The sequence below is a fragment of the Pristiophorus japonicus genome, chromosome 8, assembly GCF_044704955.1.
Source record: "Pristiophorus japonicus isolate sPriJap1 chromosome 8, sPriJap1.hap1, whole genome shotgun sequence".
In the NCBI taxonomy this organism is placed as follows: Eukaryota; Metazoa; Chordata; class Chondrichthyes; family Pristiophoridae; genus Pristiophorus; species Pristiophorus japonicus.
This window is the reverse complement of record NC_091984.1, coordinates 72,363,600-72,386,565: the sequence shown is the minus strand read 5'-3', so window position 1 is coordinate 72,386,565 and position 22,966 is coordinate 72,363,600. Positions and strand designations below refer to the sequence as shown.

The 22,966-nt window shown below is 42.5% G+C and overlaps 1 protein-coding gene across 1 annotated transcript in view; it reads left to right on the top strand.

Moving 5' to 3' along the window:
- The window catches only part of patj (PATJ crumbs cell polarity complex component), a 446,032-nt gene that overhangs the window by 375,202 nt on the left and 47,864 nt on the right, over window positions 1–22,966 (top strand). Inside the window, exons 35-40 of the mRNA XM_070888230.1 lie at window positions 3,806–3,999; window positions 5,985–6,132; window positions 11,078–11,164; window positions 12,064–12,178; window positions 18,459–18,496; window positions 21,580–21,702. Coding sequence (XP_070744331.1) covers window positions 3,806–3,999; window positions 5,985–6,132; window positions 11,078–11,164; window positions 12,064–12,178; window positions 18,459–18,496; window positions 21,580–21,702 — 705 coding nt within the window. The remainder of the gene's footprint in view (window positions 1–3,805; window positions 4,000–5,984; window positions 6,133–11,077; window positions 11,165–12,063; window positions 12,179–18,458; window positions 18,497–21,579; window positions 21,703–22,966) is intronic.

Below are 22,966 nucleotides of genomic sequence, written 5' to 3'. Positions count from 1 at the left end.
CCCTACTAAACCTCTCCGCCTCTCTACCTCTCTTTCCTCCTTCAAGACGCTCCTTAAAACATACCTTTTTGACCAAGCTTTTGGTCATTTGCGCTAATTTCTATTTATGCGACTTGGTGTAAACATTTTTATCGCATAATACTCCTGTGAAGCGCCTTGGGATGTTTCATTATGTTGAAGGCGCTATATAAATTGTTGTATTAAATTTACAAACATTCAGAAATGGCAGTGAAAACAGGAAATTCATGTTCTTTGGTCTTTTGCATGGGGCAGAGCTATGTTAATGAGCTAAGTGGGGATTTGGCAGAAGTAATTCAGGAGCAAAGCTGATGATCGAGGAAATGTGTGCGTAGCGAGGATCTGGTGTCAGACTAGCCTAAGTCACTTGCGCGCCTCTTTCCTCAGAAAAATCTGGTGCAATATGGCTCTTATGCCATTGTTACACTGAAAATTGAGGAATTCCATGTCAATTGCTTTTACATAAGTCCAGGAGGAGTTAAGTAGCTAAGAAAGTAAATATTTACATTTTAGTCCTTATGCCATTTAACTTTTTTTTTATGCAAATAAAGCTCAACTCCAAAATTAAAGGGTTTCAGCTTTATGTGAGATGACTATGAATGATTAATCTTCTGGACAATTGTTCCATTCCAGTTTTTAATCCCAAGTAGAAATTTACAAGCATTGTTTTGAAGAGGGTGTGAATTTTGAAAGCGGAAAAGGTGTTTGGTTCCTGACAGCAGTAAATTATTTGGATTCCTGAAACTGGCATTAACACATTTTATGTTGGTCAAGTGTGCCATCTATTGGAATCCTGTTGAGGTGTATTCAGCTATTCTGAGGACATTTGATTCGCCTGTGTAGATATAATTTTTAACACATACTAATTGAACAAAAGTTTGTAAAAAAAAAATAACCTCAAAGCACAAACTTCAATGTTGTGCTCTAATTTAATGTAAATATTAAATAAATAACAGCTATCTGACTGAATATTTCAACTATACTTTAATAAAAATAGAGTGTACAGTGATATGTAATCACTTTTTAAAATTTGAATAGCAGGGAAGAGCTAAACCTTTTCCACATTTGGACAACAAAACACAATGATCCAGATTCACAATTGTACCTTGGAACTATTGATTAAAACTAAATATGCATTGCTATAGTGGAAAGTGCTGAATGGAGTGATTTGTGCTCCGAATTCCCTACAGAGAGTTCGGAGTTCAGTCACACATGGGGTGAGCTATGGTGCAAAGTTGAGGCACTTCCTCAGTGGACAGATGACAAATCAGGAAGTTAATGAACCTCGGCCACTTACGCGCAGCTCTTTGTGGCCAGTAATAGAGCAAGATTGGCAGATAGAAGAGACATCCACTCATTGGCCCCAAGTTTCCACACGCGGCGAAAAAGGCGCACCTCAGAGCTGGGCGCCTGTTTTTCGCGCCGAAAACGGCGGCAGAAAAAAACTGCGGTATTCTGGGAGCTCTGTCTGCTTGGCGCGGCGCACAGGGGGCGGAGCCTACCACTCGCGCCGATTTTGTAAGTAGGAGGGGGCGGGTACAATTGAAATGAGGCTTCTTGGTGCCGGCAACCCTGCGCGTGTGCGTTGGAGCGTTCGCGCACGCGCAGTCTGAAGTAAACATTGGCACTCGGCCATTTTTAAAAATGCTGCAGAAAAAGTGAAGATTTGTTTCTTGGACCCCTGCAAAGGCTTGTATTTTAATTTTCTTGATATTTCTGTGTGTGAGGGAGTGCTTTTAGCAGCACTGCTGAATAAATCACCTGCTGAAATCAGTGAGTTCAGCTTTTCACTGCTAAACTTGCAGAACCGGTGCCTGCAAATTAAGGACTGTGTGTTTGGAGAAATAAAAGTGCCAATTCAACTTTGCAATGGATCAACTTCCACCAAGAACAAAGAATTTCTTGCATGAGGAAGCAAACCATTGCATAATATGTGGTGTTGACAATGCAGCACCCATTCTGCAAATTTAAATATAAAGATGTCGATGTGGCTGCCTCTCCCTGTCCAAATGGCCTCAGTCATTCCCCCTCACAGCTTGAAGGCTGCTGCTGTTCGTTCTTCGGCTCCCGACCAATCACTGACGCCGCTGCAATCCCATGGCCGAATGGCCAAACGTCCGCTCCTGATTCTTTGGCTGCCGTCGAGCCACTGACGCCGCCCCATAAGCGTGGCCGAACGGCCTAAAGAATTTTAAATCTGCAGCTGTGTGTGTCCTGTGTTCATTCTTCGGCTCCCGGCCAGCCACTGACGCCGCTGCAATCCCATGGCTGAATGGCCTCAAGTCCGTCCGGGTGCTGCATTTTCGCGGGGAATGAAGGCCTGCCTCAAGCACCGCAGCTCAGCTCAAAGGCTGCTTGCTGCCTGCCGCTGCCGTCGAGACACTGACGCCACACCCCTGCCTCAAGCACTGCAGCTCAGCTCGAAGGCTGCTTGCTGCCGCTGCCGTCGAAACACTGACGCCACACCGCTGCCTGAAAGGTCTGCCTGAAGCACTTTCACATAGGTAGGAACATGGTTTATTTAATCTTTTCTTTGCTTATAAATTTTTATTCAGGTTGGATTTATTTGTATAATATTTGTATAAGTATAACTAAGGATTGATTGTTGAATTTAATGACTTCCCTTCCCCCCCCCCCCCCCTCACCTCGTTCCCGACGCCTAATTTGTAACCTGCGCCTGATTTTTTTTAAAGTGTAGACAAGGTTTTTTTCAAGCATACAAAAATCTTCACTTACTCCATTCTAAGTTAGTTTGGTGTACGTTTTCATTGTGGAAACTTTCAAATCAGGCGTCAGTGGCCGGACACGCCCCCTTTTGGAAAAAAAAAATTCTGTTCCAAAGTGAAACTGTTCTACCTGACTAGAACTGCAGAAAACTAAATGTGGAAAATTCCGATTTCTAAGATACTCCGTTCTACACCAGTTGCTCCTAAAAATCAGGAGTAAATCATGTGGAAACTTGGGGCCATAAAATCTAACTCATTGATCTAACATAGTACAATCTATCTATATAATTAAAATGTTTGCACCTTGCTTGTGTGCATCACGCAATGTCAGGGCTTAAGCCATGTTGATTCATTCAATTTTCACATTCACTAAAAGGCAACCCTCCAAAATCGCGAACACTTATTTCACGATTAGTCAAGAAATTTCCATTTATTAAAAAAGAAACCAATTACATTCTTGAAAGATATTTTTCCCTAAATCTTGGTCACCACGACAAGTTCCTAAAAAAAAAACTTAGGACAAAAACATGTAGAAATTCAACAATTATGAAAATAAATCACAAAAGTTACCAACTAATTCACATGTCCCCTTTTCCACTACCTAAAATATGTTTTGCCTGCATGAATACCCTCTCTCTTATGGCTTTGAGCTTTTCTTCTGTTGTGTTCCCAGACCTTTAGTTGGGCCTACAGTGAAAGTTTTGTGTGCCCTGAGAGCTCTCACTCTGCTGTTTTGTCACCCTCAGGGTTGCATTTTTATACTGGGACGTGATCATTATCTTTTCCGAGTTTCCCTTATGCATAGTAAAGAAAAATCAAAAGGAGAAGAAAAATAGGGAAGGAGAAAAGAAAATACCTAAAGAGGGTAACGAGAGGAACAGAAGCCAAGAAAATAGCAGGGAGGAGGCATGAGAGAGAGAGGAGGAAAAACCATTTTTTAAAAGAGCTAATTATACAATACTGAATGTGAAGCACCAGCAGCTTATCGTGACTAAATTTATTTAGCTTTTCAAATCGCGATTTATGAGGAATACCTAGAGATCCACTTTGCTTTCTGTTAGGTAAATGGAATTGATTTAAGGAATGCAACTCACGAAGAAGCGATCACAGCATTGAGACAGACACCACAAAAGGTGCAACTCACTGTCTTCAGGGATGAAGCACAGTACAAGGATGAGGAGAATTTAGATGTGTTTTTTGCGGACCTTCAGAAAAAAGTCGGCAGGGGATTGGGCCTGAGTATTGTGGGAAAACGGTAAGTAAGATAATTGACTTCTTTCGTGATCTGTTTAAAAAAAATTAAAATTGCACACTGCATATGAATATAGGTTTCTTCAGGACCATGTGTTAGGAGATTCGTACTATGATCAAGAAACTGCCTGTTTACAGCACTTCTACATAACAGTGATGTGTTTACAAAACACAAGAAATAGGAGCAGGAGTAGGCCACCTGGCCCCTTGAGCCTGCTCCGCCATTTAATAAAATCATGGCTGATCTGATCATGTACTCAGCTCCACTTCCCTGCCCGCTCCCTATAACTCTTTATTCCCTTATCGCTCAAAAATCTGTCTGTCTTCACCTTAAATATATTCAAAGACCCAGCCTCCACAGCTCTCTGGGACAAAGAATCCCATGGATTTCCAACCACCTGAGAGAAGAAATTCCTCCTCGTCTCGGTTTTAAATGAGACTATGTCCCCTAGTTTTAGCTTCCCCTATGAGTGGAAATATCCTCTCTGCATCCAACTTGTCAAGCCCCCTCATTATCTTGTATGTTTCGATAAGATCACTTCTCATTCTTCTGAACTCCAATGAGTATAGCCCAACCTAGCTTCATAAGTCAACCCACTCATCTCCGGAATCAATCTCGTGAACCTTCTCTGAACAGTACTGTAGGTGGAATTTTCCAATGAAGATAATTTTGAATGCTTTTATTAATGTTAATAACATCATGTCCAAATGAAGACTCATTCAAAATTACATTTGTTTCAAAATTAAGGCAGATTCAATCTGTCTAGAAGCTTTTTCAGTCCAGCATAAGCAGCAAGGAGCAGTTGGCCAGCAGTGTGTAGAAGTGAATCTATTCTTGTATTGCCAACACAAATAGATAACATACTAGCGTTAAATATAACAGACTCCTTTATTGCATTGTTGTTAGCTTCTTTAAAGAACTTTTATAAAGTGCCCCATTATTTAACAGGTTTTTTACTTGGTTCCTCCGTGACTAATAACAGGGGTATAGTACAGTAGGATCTAGTTCTGTTTTTCTTAGTTCAGATTAGCTTTATACATATTGCATATATTGCATGAATAAATAAGGAAGTGAACTCGAGGTGCTGCATCTCAATATTTATTTCAGTTACATTTGAGGACTAGGCACTGCATGCATGTTCTGAAGGGGAGGGACATTTATTCAGCATAATTAAGTTTTAAATAATGTTCGTTGTGGACAGTTGGATGTAAGTTATTAGGATTTATATGACCCAATCAGTAAAATAACACCACAAAATTGTATTTGAAAAAAAATGCTGAGTAGGAGCAGGACATTGGTTTAGACCCATTGGCGCTCTAATAAACCGTGCATAGAGTGATGAGATCAGGGTTGTGGCTACATGGTAGGTTTCGTGTGCCATTGGAATAGGTGCTGAGTAGAGTCCAGGCACTTTCCTCTAGGAAAAGTTGAACATGAAGTTCTCGCATCTTTTCCTTACTTCCTATACCAAATACCATCCGCTCAGTTCCCAGTAAACAGCCCAAAAGTAGCATTGGAAGTAATTTTCCTGCTTACCCTCAGTAAATTGTTCAAGAAAGCCAAAAATGGGGCTGGGCTAAAAGCTGCCTTGAAATATAAGGGACAGATGTAGTCTGAATGGGTAATGTTCTGTCTTTGCATTCCGGGTGCGAAGCCTCTGCCTCTGAGGGAATATATTGGAAATATTCATGCACACTGCACCATTTTCTGACTTCCAAGGTCATGGAAAATCATCTTATTCGAAACTAGATTTTCCAATATGTACTCTTAGTGTACAAGACAATCCCACTGGAAGCATAGTAAGAACATTAACCCTTAAACATTTTCTTGCAATTAAATTTATAGCTCATATAAGTTTAAAGAGCATGGAATACTGATATAGTTTACAAATTAACAGTATTATATTGAGTTTCACCACCATGTACTTTATCAGCCTATCCTGTGAAATCACAAGAATAACTTGAACTGAATTTTAAATACTTCAACAGGAATGGAACAGGAGTATTTATCTCGGACATTGTTAAAGGTGGGGCTGCTGAACTCGATGGGAGACTCATGCAAGGAGACCAAATCTTGTCGGTAAATGGAGATGATGTGCGGAATGCTTCTCAGGAGACTGTGGCAACAATATTAAAGGTAACTGTATTAAAACAAGATTTTTTAAGTCTTGGCCACCGAGAGTGCATATTGGCCTGGATTTTGCGGTACATAGAAACATAGAAAATAGGTGCAGGAGTAGGCCATTCAGCCCTTCGAGCCTGCACCACCATTCAATAAGATCATGGCTGATCATTCACCTTAGTACCCCTTTCCTGCTTTCTCTCCATACCCCTTCATCCCTTTAGCCGTAAGGACCATATCTAACTCCCTCTTGAATATATCCAATGAACTGGCATCAACAACCCTCTGCGGTAGAGAATTCCACAGATTATCAACTCTCTGAGTGAAGATGTTTCTCCTCATCTCAGTCCTAAATGGCTTACCCCTTATCCTAAGACTGTGTCCCTTGGTTCTAGACTTCCCCAACATCAGGAACATTCTTTCTGCATCTAACCTGTCCAGTCCCGTCAGAATTTTATATGTTTCTATGAGATCCCCTCTCATCCTTCTAAACTCCAGTGAATACAGGCCCAGTCGATCCAGTCTCTCATATGTCAGTCCTGCCATCCCAGGAATCAGTCTGGTGCACCTTCGCTGTACTCCCTCAATAGCAAGAACGTCCTTCCTCAGAGTAGGAGACCAAAACTGAACACAATATTCCAGGTGAGGCCTCACCAAGGCCCTGTACAACTGCAGTGAGACCTCCCTGCTCCTGTACTCAAATCCCCTAGCTATGAAGTTCAACATACCCTTCACCGCCTGCTGTACCTGCATGCCAACTTTCAATGACTGATAAACCATGACACCCAGGTCTCGTTGCACCTCCCCTTTTCCTAATCTGCCGCCATTCAGATAATAATCTGTCTTCGTTTATTTGCCCCCAAAGTGGATAACCTCACATTTATCCACATTATACTGCATCTGCCATGCATTTGCCCACTCACCGAACCTGTCCAAGTCATGCTGCAGCCTCTTAGCATCCTCCTCACAGCTCACATCGCTACCCAGCTTCGTGTCATCTGCAAACTTGGAGATATTACACTCAATTCCTTCATCTAAATTATTAATGTATATTGTAAAGAGCTGGGGTCCCAGCACTGAGCCCTGCGGCACCCCACTAGTCACTGTCTGCCTTTCTGAAAAGGACTCGTTTATCCCGACTTTCTGCTTCCTGTCTGCCAACCAGTTCTCGATCCACGTCAGTACATTACCCCCAATACCATGTGCTTTAATTTTGCACACGAATCTCTTGTGTGGGACCATGTCAAAAGCCTTTTGAAAGTCCAGACACACCACATCCACTGGTTCTCTCTTGTCCACTCTACTAGTTACATCCTCAAAAAATTCCAGAAGATTTGTCAAGCATGATTTCCCTTTCATAAATCCATGCTGACTTGGATCAATCGTGTCACTGCTTTCCAAATGCGCTGCTATTTAATTTTTAATAATTGATTCCAACATTTTTTCCACTACTGATGTCAGGCTAACCAATCTATAATTACCCGTTTTCCCTCACTCCTTTTTTTAAAAGTGGTGTTACATTAGCTACCCTCCAGTCCATAGGAACTGATCCAGAGTCGAGAGACTGTTGGAAAATGATCACCAATGCATCCACTCTTTCTAGGGCCACATCCTTAAGTACTCTGGGACACAGACTATCAGGCCCCGGGGATTTATCGGCCTTCAATCCCATCAATTTCCCTATCACAATTTCCCACCTATGAAGGATTTCCTTCAATTCCTCCTCCCCACTAGACCCTCGATCGCCTAGTATTTCCGGAAGGTTATTTGTGTCTTCCTTCGTGAAAACAGAACCAAAGTATTTGTTTAACTGGTCCGCCATTTCTTTGTTCCCCATTATAAATTCACCTGAATCTGACTGCAAGGGACCTACGTTTGTCTTCACTAATCTTTTTCTCTTCACATATCTATAGAAGCTTGTGCAGTCAGTTTTTATGTTCCCAGCAAGCATCCTCACATACTCTATTTTCCCCCTCCTAATTAAACCCTTTGTCTTCCTCTGCTGAATTCTAAATTTCTCCCAGTCCTTAGGTTTGCTGCTTTTTCTGGCCAATTTATATGCCTCTTCCTTGGATTTAATACTATCCTTAATTTCCCTTGTTAGCCACGATTGAGCCATCTTCCCCGTTTTATTTTTTACTGCAGACAGGGATGTACAATTGTTGAAGTTCATCCATGTGATCTTTAAATGTTTGCCATTGCCTATCATTCGCCAGTCTATTCTAGCCAATTCATGTCTCAGACCATCGAAGTTACCTTTCCCCAAGTTCAGGACCCTAGTCTCTGAATTAACAGTGTCACTCTCCATCTTAATAAAGAATTCTACCGTATTATGGTCACTCTTCCCCTAGAGGCCTCGCACAACAAGATTGCTAATTAGTCCTTTCTCATTACACATCACCCAGTCTAGGATGGCCAGCCCTCTAGTTGGCTCCTCGACATATTGCTCTAGAAAACCATCCCTAATACACTCCAGGTAAAAATAACGGTGAGGCTATCGGCGCTCACCGTTACCAAATGTAAATCGGACAGCAACATCCGGCGACCGTAAATGCACAGTTAAACATGGAAATCAGAAAGTTGCTATCTGAGTTACCCTGCTCCTCTACAAGCTTTGCCATACCATTAAAACACATGGAAGGATGTAAAGTTGCAGTACTTACGTGATAGATGCCCATTAAACTCACCAGAAAAAGTAAGGGCTTGTCCACTCCAGTTTAAGTATCTTTTTAACGGTGTGATAAGTCGTCATTACTGCCAAACACCCGCTCTGGTACTGAAAATTAACTTTTACAAGTGTGGAGTCTCATTCCTTCAGATTTTACTTATTGGTGGAGATTTAAAAATGAAAACATTTAAATAGAAACATTTTTTTTTACCTTTTCTTGCTCTTTTACCTCTCTTTTAATCACATCTTTCATTCCCTCTATTTTACTTTTGTACCTGATTTGGCATTGGATTAACTATTTTAACTTACACTTCCTAGTTCAGACTTTGGAGGGTTAAATTGGCTAACCCACAAAAATGGGTGTGGGGATTGTGGTACACGATCAACCCATGCCCATTCATTGCGTTGCAGGCAACATGTTAACTTCGTGGCGCCTTCTGTTTTAAATGATTACTGCGTACAACCAGCACTTCTTGTGCTGTTCATTGTCTGCACGAATTAGCAATGAGCCTGATATCGCGAGTGGTTAGCACTACTTAAAGGTAGCCTACACCTCTTAAAGGGGACGTGCATTGTGGCTGTAAGAAGTGGTGGGAGTTTTTTGAAAAGTGCATCAGGGCTGCGATACTTTGAGGAATGGCTGAAAATGCGAGAGAGCGAGCACCAAGGTTTTCTGACAAAGCACTGGAGATCTTGGTGCAAGACGTGGCGAGAAGGAGAGACATCCTGTAACCGCAGGGGGACAGGAGGCCCTCAAGATATATGCTCAGGAGTCTGTGAGAAGAAGCGACATGGATGCAGTGCAGGAAGAAGTTTAATCTGAAATAAATTTTCAAGGTAAATGAGTTCAACTTTAAATGGCATATCCTATCAACTGCACCACTAGCCTCATCCACTGCTCAATTCACTACACCCCCATCATTCACCTACCAACAATCTCTACAAATCAGCATTCAACTCTTCAATTCATATGTTTTAGCTCACCCTCGCACACCTAGCACTGTTGCTAATCTCACACCCACAACTCACAGCTTGCACACACTTGACAGCTATTCAATTATGACAGCCACATCGAATACTGTCCTTCCCCTGCTTTGAGGTTATAGTTGTGGCTGCAACAGCTGGCAGATTTCAGTCACAACCTCTTTTGTGAAGCGAAGACATCGCATGCATTGGTCCTTACTGAAGTTGAGGTAAGAGAATTGCTCCCTAAATACCCTCTGTGGCTATGGCCTGCTGAGAGCCCTTCTCCCCCTCCTCCTCCCCCTTCTAGTAGCTTGTCCTGCTCTGCAAGGCCTCTTTTCATTCTCCCAGTCATTTTCATTTCCCAGAGGAAGCTCTACCAGTTCACCGATGTCTGGAAGTCACTTGTTTCAGCACAAGCTTTTAAATGAACAAAAATGTGCTTCAGCACCAGCCAGACCACTCCCTGTAGACTATTCAAACTTTAGCCAAGTATAGGAAAGCTCCAAAAACACACACAATTGCACCAACAGCTAGAAGAAATAAACCAGCAACTAACCTGAAAGTAGTTAATCCCTTTCAAAAGTGGTGGTGGGGGATCCTTCATTCTGTTTAACATTGTGTTTAGCTGTGCGAGGTTAAGACAGAGCTGGAGTGTGCAGTTGAAAAATGGCAGCGCTGGCATCAAATCAGCATCGTTCACTGATTCATGTCATGATCTGCCTGCTCTGCATGCTGGCAGTGGTCATTGGGTTCGTGCATGCAAACCCCTTTACCAGGATGGCATCCTCCATAGCTCCCATCAGAAGTGTGCATGTGCATCTCTGACTCCATTTTTGAGTGTTAGGTGGCCGTGTAGTGCCTAAAAAATGGGCACTACGCTGCCCAGTTTAACCCCCTGTGTCTCAGCAAGAATTCTTTAATCTGATTGGCTAAGGAGGTTGCTTGACCTGTTCATACAGGTCTTAGATCCTCTGTAGAGGGTGCTGCACCAAAATATCTTTCTAATCAAATCAATTTCCTGTGTAAAAGCCCACAGAAAGTCTGTGGGCAAGTGTAAATGCTGTTTGTTTATCACTAACAGCAAAATCTGGGCCATTGGAAATACTGATGAACACTGCACTGTTTGCTGACCATTCAGGGCCATGGAAAATCATCCATTAGAAATTAAAATTTCCAATATGTGCTCTTAGTGCATAAGATAGCCTAGTAAAAGTACAAAATTAGAATATTAACCCTTAAACATTTTCTTTCAATTACATTTATAACTCATATTAATTTAATTGCTTTGGATTTCCTTATTCTCAAAAGTTTGGTTGTTTCCTTCAGTGTGCCCAAGGATTGGTTCAGTTGGAGGTTGGTCGCTTGAAGGCAGGGTCATGGGTTTCATTGAGGAGAACATCACAAGGCAGTCAGGTCAGAATCTTTTGTTCTATAAACACTACAGTCCATTTCCTGATGGGAATAGCTGGAAGTTGTTCATAATTTCCTAACTTTGTACAACGCCAAGGATATTTTAATTGAAATAATGCCTGTCTCTTAGACAGCATTCTTGCAGTTCACTGGAATACCGAAATGAAATGATGGTTTGTCTGAACCAGTCTGATGTACCCACTTATGGCAAGTGACAAATGAAAAGGTCTGGAAGCAGGTCACTTATCTGTGCCACAGCTGGTGGATATTTGGCAGTGATGTAATACACAAAGCTTCAACATCACTTTTAACGATCTGTATTTGCTCCAACCTCCTCTGGACCTGGGAGGCATAAATCCTTAATTATCACATGCTCTGTTCGATAGACTCGACAATGTTGTCTTGCAAAAAGAAAATGCAGCAAATCAATCTACATCTGAAATATGAAAGTAAATGGTGAGTTTTGATCAAGCTTTACACCCAAAATATTTCAGATGATGATCAACCTCTGTGAATTTCTCACATTTATTGTTTTTAGTTCAGACTTCCAACATTTGGCTTTTTCTCTATCTCCACAGTCTGAGTTTGGGGAGGATAGAAGGAATTGGCAATGTTGGTAACTGTTAATCCAGAAATATTTGTTGTTCCCCCAAATCCAGCAACTACATCCAGCTAACTATTCTGATTTGTGGCTATCATGAGCACAATGTAGTTTGACTTGTCATATGAGACTGAATGCTCATTCCTAGTAAACAGCCCAAAAAGATTAGGCTAAGGCTATATACAGTCAGGTATGCATTTGATCTCAATTGGCACAGCCTTTTGCCTTCATATCTAATTGCCGCCTTCTCATGTAATTTAGTAACCCTGATTCATTGCAGTTTCTTTTGATTCTAAACTAGATGAGCCAAGTAAGTGCCAACAGTACTCCTCCAACTTTTGGAGCTGCTGTGACCACTTCACAAAATGTTTTTGCCAGCAAGAAGAGTTCAGCTGACGCCTCACAAAGGAACTCAGGTAAAATGTCAAAATTAGATGCATGATATGTTCTGAATTTTCTTTCCGAATATCAGTCTCTGGCCACGTTGGGGTAATTCTCACCTTCACCACCGCGGTGGGTTCTACCACAGCTGGGTAAACCACTCTGCCAAATTACCGCCCAGACGGTGAAGGCAAAAATGACCCCATTGGTTCTTCTATATCTTGCACTATAAAAAGTTAAGCCTCCAGTAGAAAATACAGATCCCAAAACCTTGTTCTCTTCTGTGTTGTTACTTGGATGTTTGTACAGGTACACTGATATTTGTTTCTTGGAAACATAGAAACATAGAAAATAGGTGCAGGAGTAGGCCATTCGGCCCTTCGAGCCTGCACCACCATTCAATAAGATCATGGCTGATCATTCCCTCAGTACCCCTTTCCTACTTTCTCTCCATACCCCTTGATCCCTTTAGCCGTAAGGGCCATATCTAACTCCCTCTTGAATATATCCAATGAACTGGCATCAACAACTCTCTGCGGTAGGGAATTCCACAGGCTAACAACTCTCTGAGTGAAGAAGTTTCTCTTCATCTCAGTCCTAAATGGCCTACTCCTTATCTTTTGACTGTGTCCCCTGGTTCTGGACTTCCCCATCATCGAGAACATTCTTCCCGCATCTAACCTGTCCAGTCCCGTCAGAATCTTAGAAGTTTCTATGAGATCCCCTCTCATCGTTCTAAACTCCAGTGTATAAAGGCCCAGTTGATCCAGTCTCTCCTCATATGTCAATCCCGCCATCCCGGGAATCAGTCTGGTGAACCTTCGCTGCACTCCCTCAATAGCAAGAACGTCCTTCCTCAGATTAGGAGACCAAAACTGAACACAATATTCCAGGTGAGGCCTCACCAAGGCCATGTACAACTGCAGTAAGACCTCCCTGCTCCTACACTCAAATCCCCTAGCTATGAAGGCCAACATACCATTTTCCGCCTTCACCGCCTGCATGCCAACTTTCAATGACTGATGAACCATGACACCCAGGTCCCGTTGCACCTCCCCTTTTCCTAATCTGCCGCCATTCAGATAATATTCTGCCTTCATGTTTTTGCCCCCAAAGTGGATAACCTTACATTTATCCACATTATACTGCATCTGCCATGCATTTGCCCACTCACCTAACCTGTCCAAGTCACCCTGCAGCCTTTTAGCGTTCTCCTCACAGCTCACACCGCCACCCAGTTTAGTGTCATCTGCAAACTTGGAGATATTACACTCAATTACTTCATCTAAATCATTAATGTATATTGTAAAGAGCTGGGGTCCCAGCACTAAGCCCTGTGTCACCCCATTAGTCACTGCCTGCCATTCTGAAAAGGACCCGTTTATCCAGATTCTCTGCTTCCTGTCTGCCAACCGGTTCTCTATCCACGTCAGTACTTTACCTCCAATACCATGTGCTTTGATTTTGTACACCAACCTCCTGTGTGGGACCTTGTCAAAAGCCTTTTGAAAGTCCAAATACACCACATCCACTGGTTCTCCCTTGTCCACTCTACTAGTTATGTCCTCAAAAAAATTCCAGAAGATTTGTCAAGCATGATTTCCCTTTCATAAATCCATGCTGACTTGGATCGATCCTGTCACTGCTTTCCAAATGCGCTGCTATTTCATCTTTAATAATTGATTCCAACATTTTCCCCATTACTGATGTCAGGCTAACTGGTCTATAATTATCTGTTTTCTCTCTCCCTCCTTTTTTTAAACCGTGGTGTTACATTAGCTACCCTCCAGTCCATAGGAACTGATCCAGAGTCGATAGACTGTTGGAAAATGATCACCAATACGTCCACTATTTCTAGGGCCACTTCCTTAAGTACTCTGGGGTGCAGACTATCAGGCCCCGGGGATTTATCCGGCCTTCAATCCCATCAATTTCTCTAACACAATTTCCCGCTTTATAAGGATATCCTTCAGTTCTTACTTCTCACTAGACCTTCGGTCCCCTAGTATTTCTAGAAGGTTATTTGTGTCTGGTTCTGTTTTCACGAAGGAAAAGTATTTGTTTAACTGGTCCGCCATTTCTTTGTTCCCCATTATAAATTCACCTGAATCTGACTGCAAGGGACCTACGTTTGTTTTCACTAATCTTTTTCTCTTCACATATCTATAGAAGCTTTTGCAGTCAGTTTTTATGTTCCCAGCAAGCTTCCTCTCATACTCTATTTTCCCCTCCTAATTAAACCTTTTGTCCTCCTCTGCTGGATTACAAAATTCTCCCAGTCCTCAGGTTTGCTGCTTTTTCTGGCCAATTTATATGCCTCTTCCTTGGATTTAACACTATTCTTATTTCCCATGTTAGCCACGGTTGAGCCACCTTCCCTGTTTTACTTTTACTCCAGACAGGGATGTACAATTGTTGAAGTTCATCCATGTGATCTTTAAATATTTGCCATTGCCTATCCACCATCAACCCTTTAAGTATCACTTGCCAGTCTATTCTACCCAATTCACATCTCATACCATTGAAGTTACCTTTCCCCAAATTCAGGACCCTAGTCTCTGAATTAACTGTGTCACTCTCCACCTTAATAAAGAATTCTACCATATTATGGTCACTCTTCCCCAAGGGGCCTCGCACAGCAAGATTGTTAATTAGTCCTTTCTCATTACACATTACCCAGTCTAGGATGGCCAGCCCTCAAGTTGGTTCCTCGACATAGTGATCTAGAAAACCATCTCTAATCTCTAATACACTCCAGGAAATCCTCCTCCACCGCGTTGCTACCAGTTTGGTTTGCCCAGTCAATGTGTAGATTGAAGTCGCCCATGATAACTGCTATATCTTTATTGCACGCATCCCTAATTTCTTGTTTGATGCTGTCCCCATCCTCATTACTACTGTTTGGTGGCCTGTACACAACTCCCACTAGCGCTTTCTGCCCTTTGGTATTCTGTAGCTCCAACCATATAGATTCCACATCATCCAAGCTAATGTCGTTCCTTACTGTTGCATTAATTTCCTCTTTAACCAGCAACACCACCCCACCTCCTTTTCCTTTCTGTCTCTCTTTCCTAAATGTTGAATACCCCTGGATGTTGAGTTCCCAGCCTTGGTCACCCTGGAGCCATGTCTCCGTGATGCCAATTACATCATATCCGTTAACTGCTATCTGCGCAGTTAATTTGTCCACCTTGTTCTGAATACTCCTTGCATTGATGCACAGAGCCTTCAGGCTTGTCTTTTGAATACCCTTTGCTCCTTTAGGATCTTGCTGTAATGTGGCCCTTTTTGCCTTAGGTTTCTCTGCCCTCCACTTTTACTTTTCTTCTTTCTATCTTTTGCTTTTGCCCCCATTCTACTTCCCTCTGTCTCCCTGCAGAGGTTCCCATCCCCTTGCCATATTAGTTTAACCCCTCCCCAACAGCACTAGCAAACACTCCCCCGAGGACATTGGTTCCAGTCCTGCCCAGGTGCAGACTGTCCTGTTTGTACTGGTCCCACCTCCCCCAGAACCAGTTCCAATGTCCCAGGAATTTGAATCCCTCCCTTCTGCACCACTCCTCAAGCCACGTATTCATCTGAGCTATCCTGCGATTCCTACTCTGACTAGCAAGTGGCACTGATAGCACTCCTGAGATTACTACTTTTGAGGTCCTACTTTTTAATTTAGCTCCTAGCTCCCTAAATTCGTCTTGTAGGATCTCATCTCGTTTTTTACCTATATCGTTGGTACCTATATGCACTACGACAACTGACTGTTGACTCTCTCCCTTCAAAATGTCCTGCACCCGTTCCGAGACATCCTTGACCCTTGCACCAGGGAGACAACATACCATCCTGGAGTCTCGGTTGCCGCCGCAGAAACGTCTATCTATTTCCCTTACAATAGAATCCCCTATCACTACAGTTCTCCCATTCTTTTTCCTGCCCTCATGTACAGCAGAGCCACCCACGATGCCATGGGCTTGGCTGCTGCTGCCCTCCCCTGATGAGTCATCCCCCTCAACAGTACCCAAAGCAGTATATCTGTTTTGCAGGGGGATGACCACAGGGGACCCCTGCACTACCTTCCTTCCACTGCTCTTCCTGTTGGTCACCCATCCCCTATCTGGCTGTCTAACCTTTACCTGCGGTAAGACCAGCTCACTAAACGTGCTATTTGCGACATCCTCAGCATCGGGCATGCTCCAGAGTGAATCCACCCGCAACTGCAGTGCTGGAATGTGGTCTGTCAGGAGGTGCAGCCGGATACTCTTCCCGCATATGTAGTCGTCAGGGATACTGGAAGCGTCCCTGACTTCCCACATAGTACAGGAGGAGCATAACATGTGTCTGAGCTCTCCTGCCATGACTTAACTCCTAGATTAACTTAATTTGGCAACAATAATGCTAAAGGTTACTTACTGATAAAGAAAAGAAAAAGAAAAAACTACTCGCCAATCACTTACGCCCTTGGCTGTGTCGTCACTTTTCGATTTCTTTCGACTTTTTTGCCTTCTCTCCCTGCTGCAGCTGGCCTTTATAGGCCGCTCCGACGTCCCCGAACCTCTTGCTGTGAGTTTTGTATCACTTAAGCAGTAACTGAATTCCGTAAAGAATATGGAAATGAGTTCACTTCAGCAGTGCAGTTATAAATGTAATTGTTTGTGCAAATGCAGCGAATTTGAAGGGAACTATTTCAACATAAAACAAAAATAAGTAAAGGCCATGCAGCTCACAATTCTTCCACGTAATGTATAATCTATTTAATCATGCACTTTGCTGAGGCAAAGTGCTGCATAAATATCCCTCAAGGTAATCTAACAAAGCTTCACAATAAATATTTATCTTCAGATCTTCACTATTGAACTCTAGCCTGCTGCCTTTCATAGGCAACAGTCAATCAGATTTATTGTGAATCAGCTAAACCAAATGCAATACTGTTATAGCTTAAAATAAGCAGCCATAATGACTGTATTAGCCTGCTCCAGTAACTCAGTGAATTTATCCATTGAATAGCAGAGCCATAGATGCCAGGAAGATCCCAGATTCAATCATCGTCTGTGCTAAGATGCCTAGTCAACTGGGATTGATTAGTACAAGTGCTATAAATTGCTGTCATTGCACCTAGTTCACCAACGTTGGGGAGGGGAAACTCAGCCATTCTCATTCATCACTATCCAACCGCCCCGACTGCAAGTACTTGTGTATGAACAGAATTGGGCTCTCTTCTAATGGTCCACGTAGTTGAATAGTCTGCCTACTCATTCATTAATAAAGAGCCTCAAAAGAAGAGGGATTGGAAGAAAACAGGTGAAGAAATATATATATCAACGCTGAAATTATCATAAATAAACTCTCTTTATTCTCTTCTCTGCAGTAGCCCTGTAATATACTTTAATGCCTGCAAGAAAGATATTGGCCCTCAAATTCCGGTCGAGCTCTTCCCGCTGGCAAACGACAGAAAAAGAGAAAAAAGATGCACACTTACCTGTTGCTGCTGCACCTGTTGGAACTTCCGAGCCTGAGGCCTCTCGTGACTGTGCGTCGCAGCGTATGCACATGGGGCCGTGCGCAGGCCGGGAGTTGGAGACAGCAGCCAATCAGGTGTAGTATAGTTTCTCATTTATAGTAACAGGAGTTCCGTAAGTCCGGAACTCCTGTTACTATGAATGAGAAACCCCCCACAAACACCCAAAACACACTAAAAAATAGAAAAGAAACTACATATTTAACATTCATTTAAATTAAAGTTGTTATTTAAAAAAATATATATTCCTGACTTTTTAAAGTTTTTTTCGATTAAGCCTTAAAATAAACTTACCGTAGTAGGGAGGGTTTTTAACAATAAAATGTGTTTTTATAACTTTATTTTAAAATGTTTTTGTGTATTTTTCAGGCGCAAGATTTTAAAGGACATTTGCAGGGCAAGCTATTCATAAATATCGTAAATCTTGCCCTGCAAGTGTCCTCGCTCCCGAGATACAGAGGATCTGTCAAGCCAGAAACTTGATAGATCGGAAAAGTCGGTTTTCAGCGCATGCGCATTGCGTGCTGAAAACCGGCTTTTCCGATGCCTTCCCGGGTCCATAGAAATTTCATACGGACTTGGGACATCGGAATTTCAGGGCCAAATGGGATTGCACTTTGCATAAAGTGTTGCTCAACAGTAGCATCTAGGTATACTATAAAAGTTTTGAATTATAACTTTTCTATTCAGCACAGGTTTTAATGCTGTTTTGTAGTTTCTCAACATTTGGAAAAATGTAATTTAATATCTGTGTCAGTCAGTAAAATGAGACCATCTGATAATGAGTTTTGTATCACTTTGAATAGGTTCAGATACAGGACTGAGAACTGTGGAAATAACCAGGGTGAGTGCAATTTATGAATTACTTCTTAGTGTGCAGGCAATGATTACTTGTCGTAAAAAGTATAATATTCCTTTGGATCTATAATCAACATCATATTAGGCAGTATCTCGAATCGAGGGTGACTTGCTTCCACGACAAAAAGGCGATAAGTTCACAGGTGTTTCAATGAAGGACCTAATATTCCAGGTCCCGAACTACATCCTCAAGGGTGGAAGAGGCCTGTGCGTGGACTTTTTTAACGTGTAGTGGCCATTGCACAACAACCACCACACGGGCTTGACAGAGTCTTGGTCCAGTGGCAAGGATTAACCAAGATGATTGGAGACCAGTTCTGCTGCATGGACCTAGTGCGCGCAGACAGCGCAGTGTGGGCTGACCCGTGCTGCCCGCTCTATAATCTCTCACCGTTCCTTCGTCCCGACCTCGCCGCTCCTGCTGTACCTGCCCACGCTCCAATCTCCGACCTGGGTTATGGTGATGTCCAATCCAGTCGCACTCTTCACAGACATTGCCCTCCAGGACCGGCTAGCGCTGTACCTTGCAGTACCTTGCCGCCACACTGCTCCAGGGACACCGCAAGCTGCTCCTTTTATGACCCTGACCTCTGGCAGGTGGTTTTTCACAAGTCGGGGCCGCCATCTGCCGCTGATGGTTCCTCGCAGTGGCAGGTCAGGGCCATAAAAGGAGCGGCGCGGCCAGGCCCACAGCGAGGCCCCAAACTACGAGGAATCAGCAGGTTATAAAATAGCTAAAGCAAAACGACACTTAAAAAAGCAGTCATTAGGTGCTTCACCATGAAGTTGGCTATTACAGTAGGTCTTATGAATGAGAATTATCCTGCATTTAAATCAAGTTTCACACGAGATTATCATCTCCCATCTGAGAATCATGATAACGTGTAAAACAACAACATGCATTTAAAAAGTGCTTTTAACGTAGAAAAAAATCCCAAGTTGCTTCTCAGAGGAAAAGAGGCACTAAACCAAAGGTGAGATTAGCAAGAGTGATCAAAGCTCAGTCACAGAGGTGAGTCTTAAGGGAGATCTTAAAGGAGGAGAGGGGGTGGAATGGATTAGGGAGGGAATACCAGAGAGAGAGATATCGGCAGCTGCTGGAATGGCTACCAATGCTGAGATGAAGGGAAGGGGAATTGCACAAGAGATAGGAACCAGAGCAGTGGAGAATTGTGGGGGGGCTGTGGGAGCCTGGAGAAGATTATGACGACAGGGAGGGGTGAGACCATGGAGAGATATCAAGTCAAGGGTACAAATCTTAAATTTGAGGCATTGGGAACAGGATGGTTTATGAAAATAGTGGTGATGGGCTTGAGACTTTGTGGAGGGGCCGGGGACAATTTTCACCCCATAAACGGGTGGGACGTGGTCGGGTGGCAGGTTAAAAAGTTTAAAAACTGAATCCAGAATCCTGATCCCCAACCCACCCAATCTGGTTTTAACGGAGGCGGGACTCGGGAGCGGGAAACCAACCTGGTCCCAGGAGGCGGGATGCTATTTTAAATATTGAGGCTTAATGCCTCATGGTGCTCCACCATTTTAAATTTAATGGGCTGGTCGGGTTTCCTAGGCATAGGGGAACCTGCCAGCTAAAGGGAGGCGAGCACTGCTGGATCCAGGAGTTAAGTACCTTTTCACTTATCTGCTGGATCCAGCGTTCCTACATCACCAGACACCCCTCCCCCCCACTAACGGACACTCCCACAAGGCCTCCGATCTGCCTCCTGAGGCCTTCGATCCCCCTCCAGCCTTCCGACTTCACCCCTCTGGCCCCCAATCACCGTCTGGCCACCCGACCTCCCCCTCCAGCCCTGTTCACCTTTCAATCTCCCCTCTCTGATTTCCCACCGTGCCCCCCCACCCAAACCCCCGATTCCTCCCTCCCTCCTCTTTGTGGCCTGGTGCTGCAGGCCTACCAGAAATATAAAGGTTTTATCACCTGGTACAGTGAGATGGGGGGAAAGCTGGTGATGTGAAAGAGGTGACCTGTGCTGGTAATACTCACTTCCTCCCTGCTGCTTTCTGCTTCTTCCTTCGATCCTACTCTAAGGGCTTGCTTATCTTTCCACTGCCACACTTGACTTTTAAGTTGCCACTTCTGATGGAAGCTTATAACAGGAAATGTATCCTCTTTTCTCTTTACTGATGCTGACAGACCTCCCATGTATTATCAGCATTTTCTGTCTTTCTCACATTTTACCTCATTTTCTAATGCTGGAGGTGGACTACCTTGGAATTCATAGTGGCAGTGAAAATCCTATATTTGAACTGGAGGGCCTATTGTTTTAATAGTGGGCTTTCACTGCCACTGTAAATCCAGGGATAGCCATAGTTTGAAGGAAGGCATGGGAAAAGAAAGAAGGTGCGAAGGGTACATTACTGCCACTTCCTGTAGTCATGTGGCAGGACTTAATTTGCTGCTTTTAGTCACATTTTTTTGCCATGAGTTTACAGCTCAATAATGTGTCCCATGGCTGAAAATCAAGTTGACAACTCTGGTCAGCAGAGAAAACATTGAAGGAAACATCAAAAGTTTGCATAAAGAAGTATTGATTTGAAACTGGATACTAATTTTTGAAGTAGCCAGATGTGGTAGGTTTTGTAATCTGTGTTGAGAGTAGATAAGAATTAGATTATACCTTAAAAAGGATAGCAGAGTTAGTTGTATTTACTCATAATATAGTCCAGTAGACTCTTGCAGCCAAACGTATTATTTCTCATTTACACCAGGTAAATTAAGTGTGAAACAAGTTGTGTTTTGAATGTGGAACTCGCAACTACAAGTAGTAGTTGAGGCAAATAGCATAGATACATTTAAGTGGAAACTAGATAAGCACATGACTGAGAGAGGAGTAGAGGGTTATGCTGATGGGGTTACATGAAGAGGGATGAGAAGAGGCTCGTGTGGAACATAAACACTGGCATGGACCAGTTAGGCCGAATGGCCTGTTTCTATGCTGTATATTCCATTTTATTCGATGTGTCACAGGCGAGGAGGTATGTGCTGGTATGACTTCCGAGTTTTTTTTTTGGTTTGATTATTGACAGTATTAATTATCTTTATCACAGGGACCAAATGATGCACTGGGAATTAGCATAGCAGGAGGCAAAGGGAGCCCTCTCGGTGATGTGCCTATCTTCATCGCCATGATCCAAGTCAGCGGAGTGGCAGCACGCACACATAAGCTAAAGGTGGGACAACAAAATGGCATATGTCTTGCAAATCTGCGACAGTTATTGCAATGTAACACTCACTGCAAGTGATAGATATGTCGTTTGTTTCAGTGCTAACATTTTTAACCTCGGCTATCATTGTGGAATACCAACTGATTCTGGAAGCAAAACATCTACTTTCAATACATAAATTATTGATTCCATTTTTGTGCTTGTTAGATTTTCAGTTATAGTGCAGTTTTGGTGCTAATTAGTGTGTTGTCCAAACTCTCTCCTGCCAAATAAGAATTATAAAAAAAAAAGTGTAGAATATAAAAGAACTGTTCAGCCTGTCAATTCAGCTCCTTCCAACATGCCATGAACTGTTTATTCTGTGAAGGATTCTTCAAATTTATTTAATTCTCTAAGATTAATTAACCACAGGTAAAACTTCCACAAAGGTATAGGCCCAAAAATAGTAGTAGGAGCATTGTCGAGTGTTTGCTAACGCAAAGAATTACCTGTGCTGTACTTTAAACATCCCGGCTTTTTAAATTAAGGATGTGTTCAGTGTATTTTTATTCTTTTAAGGCTAACATTAAATATCCTGTCAAAGGTCCATTAGTGAGAAATGTAACGATAACTTTGACAGATTGCGATTCAACAGCACTGAAAGGCGCTGGCAATTATCCTTTTAATTTACTATACACCATGCACGTAACACACCAGCTGTGGGGCAGCTGTAAATGCATTATATAAAATAATTAAATAGCAAAATGGATTTATTTCATTCTTTTGGAGGAAGTATAAATGATCTGTGCCAAATGCCCAGTTCTTGATCATACAATTGGAGTGCAAAAAACATTGATAATTTTAAATATTAATTGGCATATTTTATATTTTTTAATGTTTCTAAATGTTGCCACTACATATATGTATTTTATTGTGAAGTGATACCAGAACAGTTAATAATCCTTTCAGACGCACTGTGAAATCAATGGAGAGATCACATAGAGCCAATCCTCCCTGCTGCAAAAAAAAACCTTTAATTCTTAGGATATGTTAAGCATTATGGGTTCAGTACAAGTAGCTTGTTTCTGTTTGTGGTTTTCTGGTAACAGTATCAATTCAATTTTATTTAAACTTACTGAACAATTTGCAGATTTTGCACATTTTATGGTAAAAGTTGTATTGCTTATAACTATTTCTGCTGCTTGCTCTCAATGTTCAATACAAATGAGTTCCTTTCACAGTGAAACAGACTCCTGTGCCTGCTTTCACTAACCATAACATTTTTGGATGT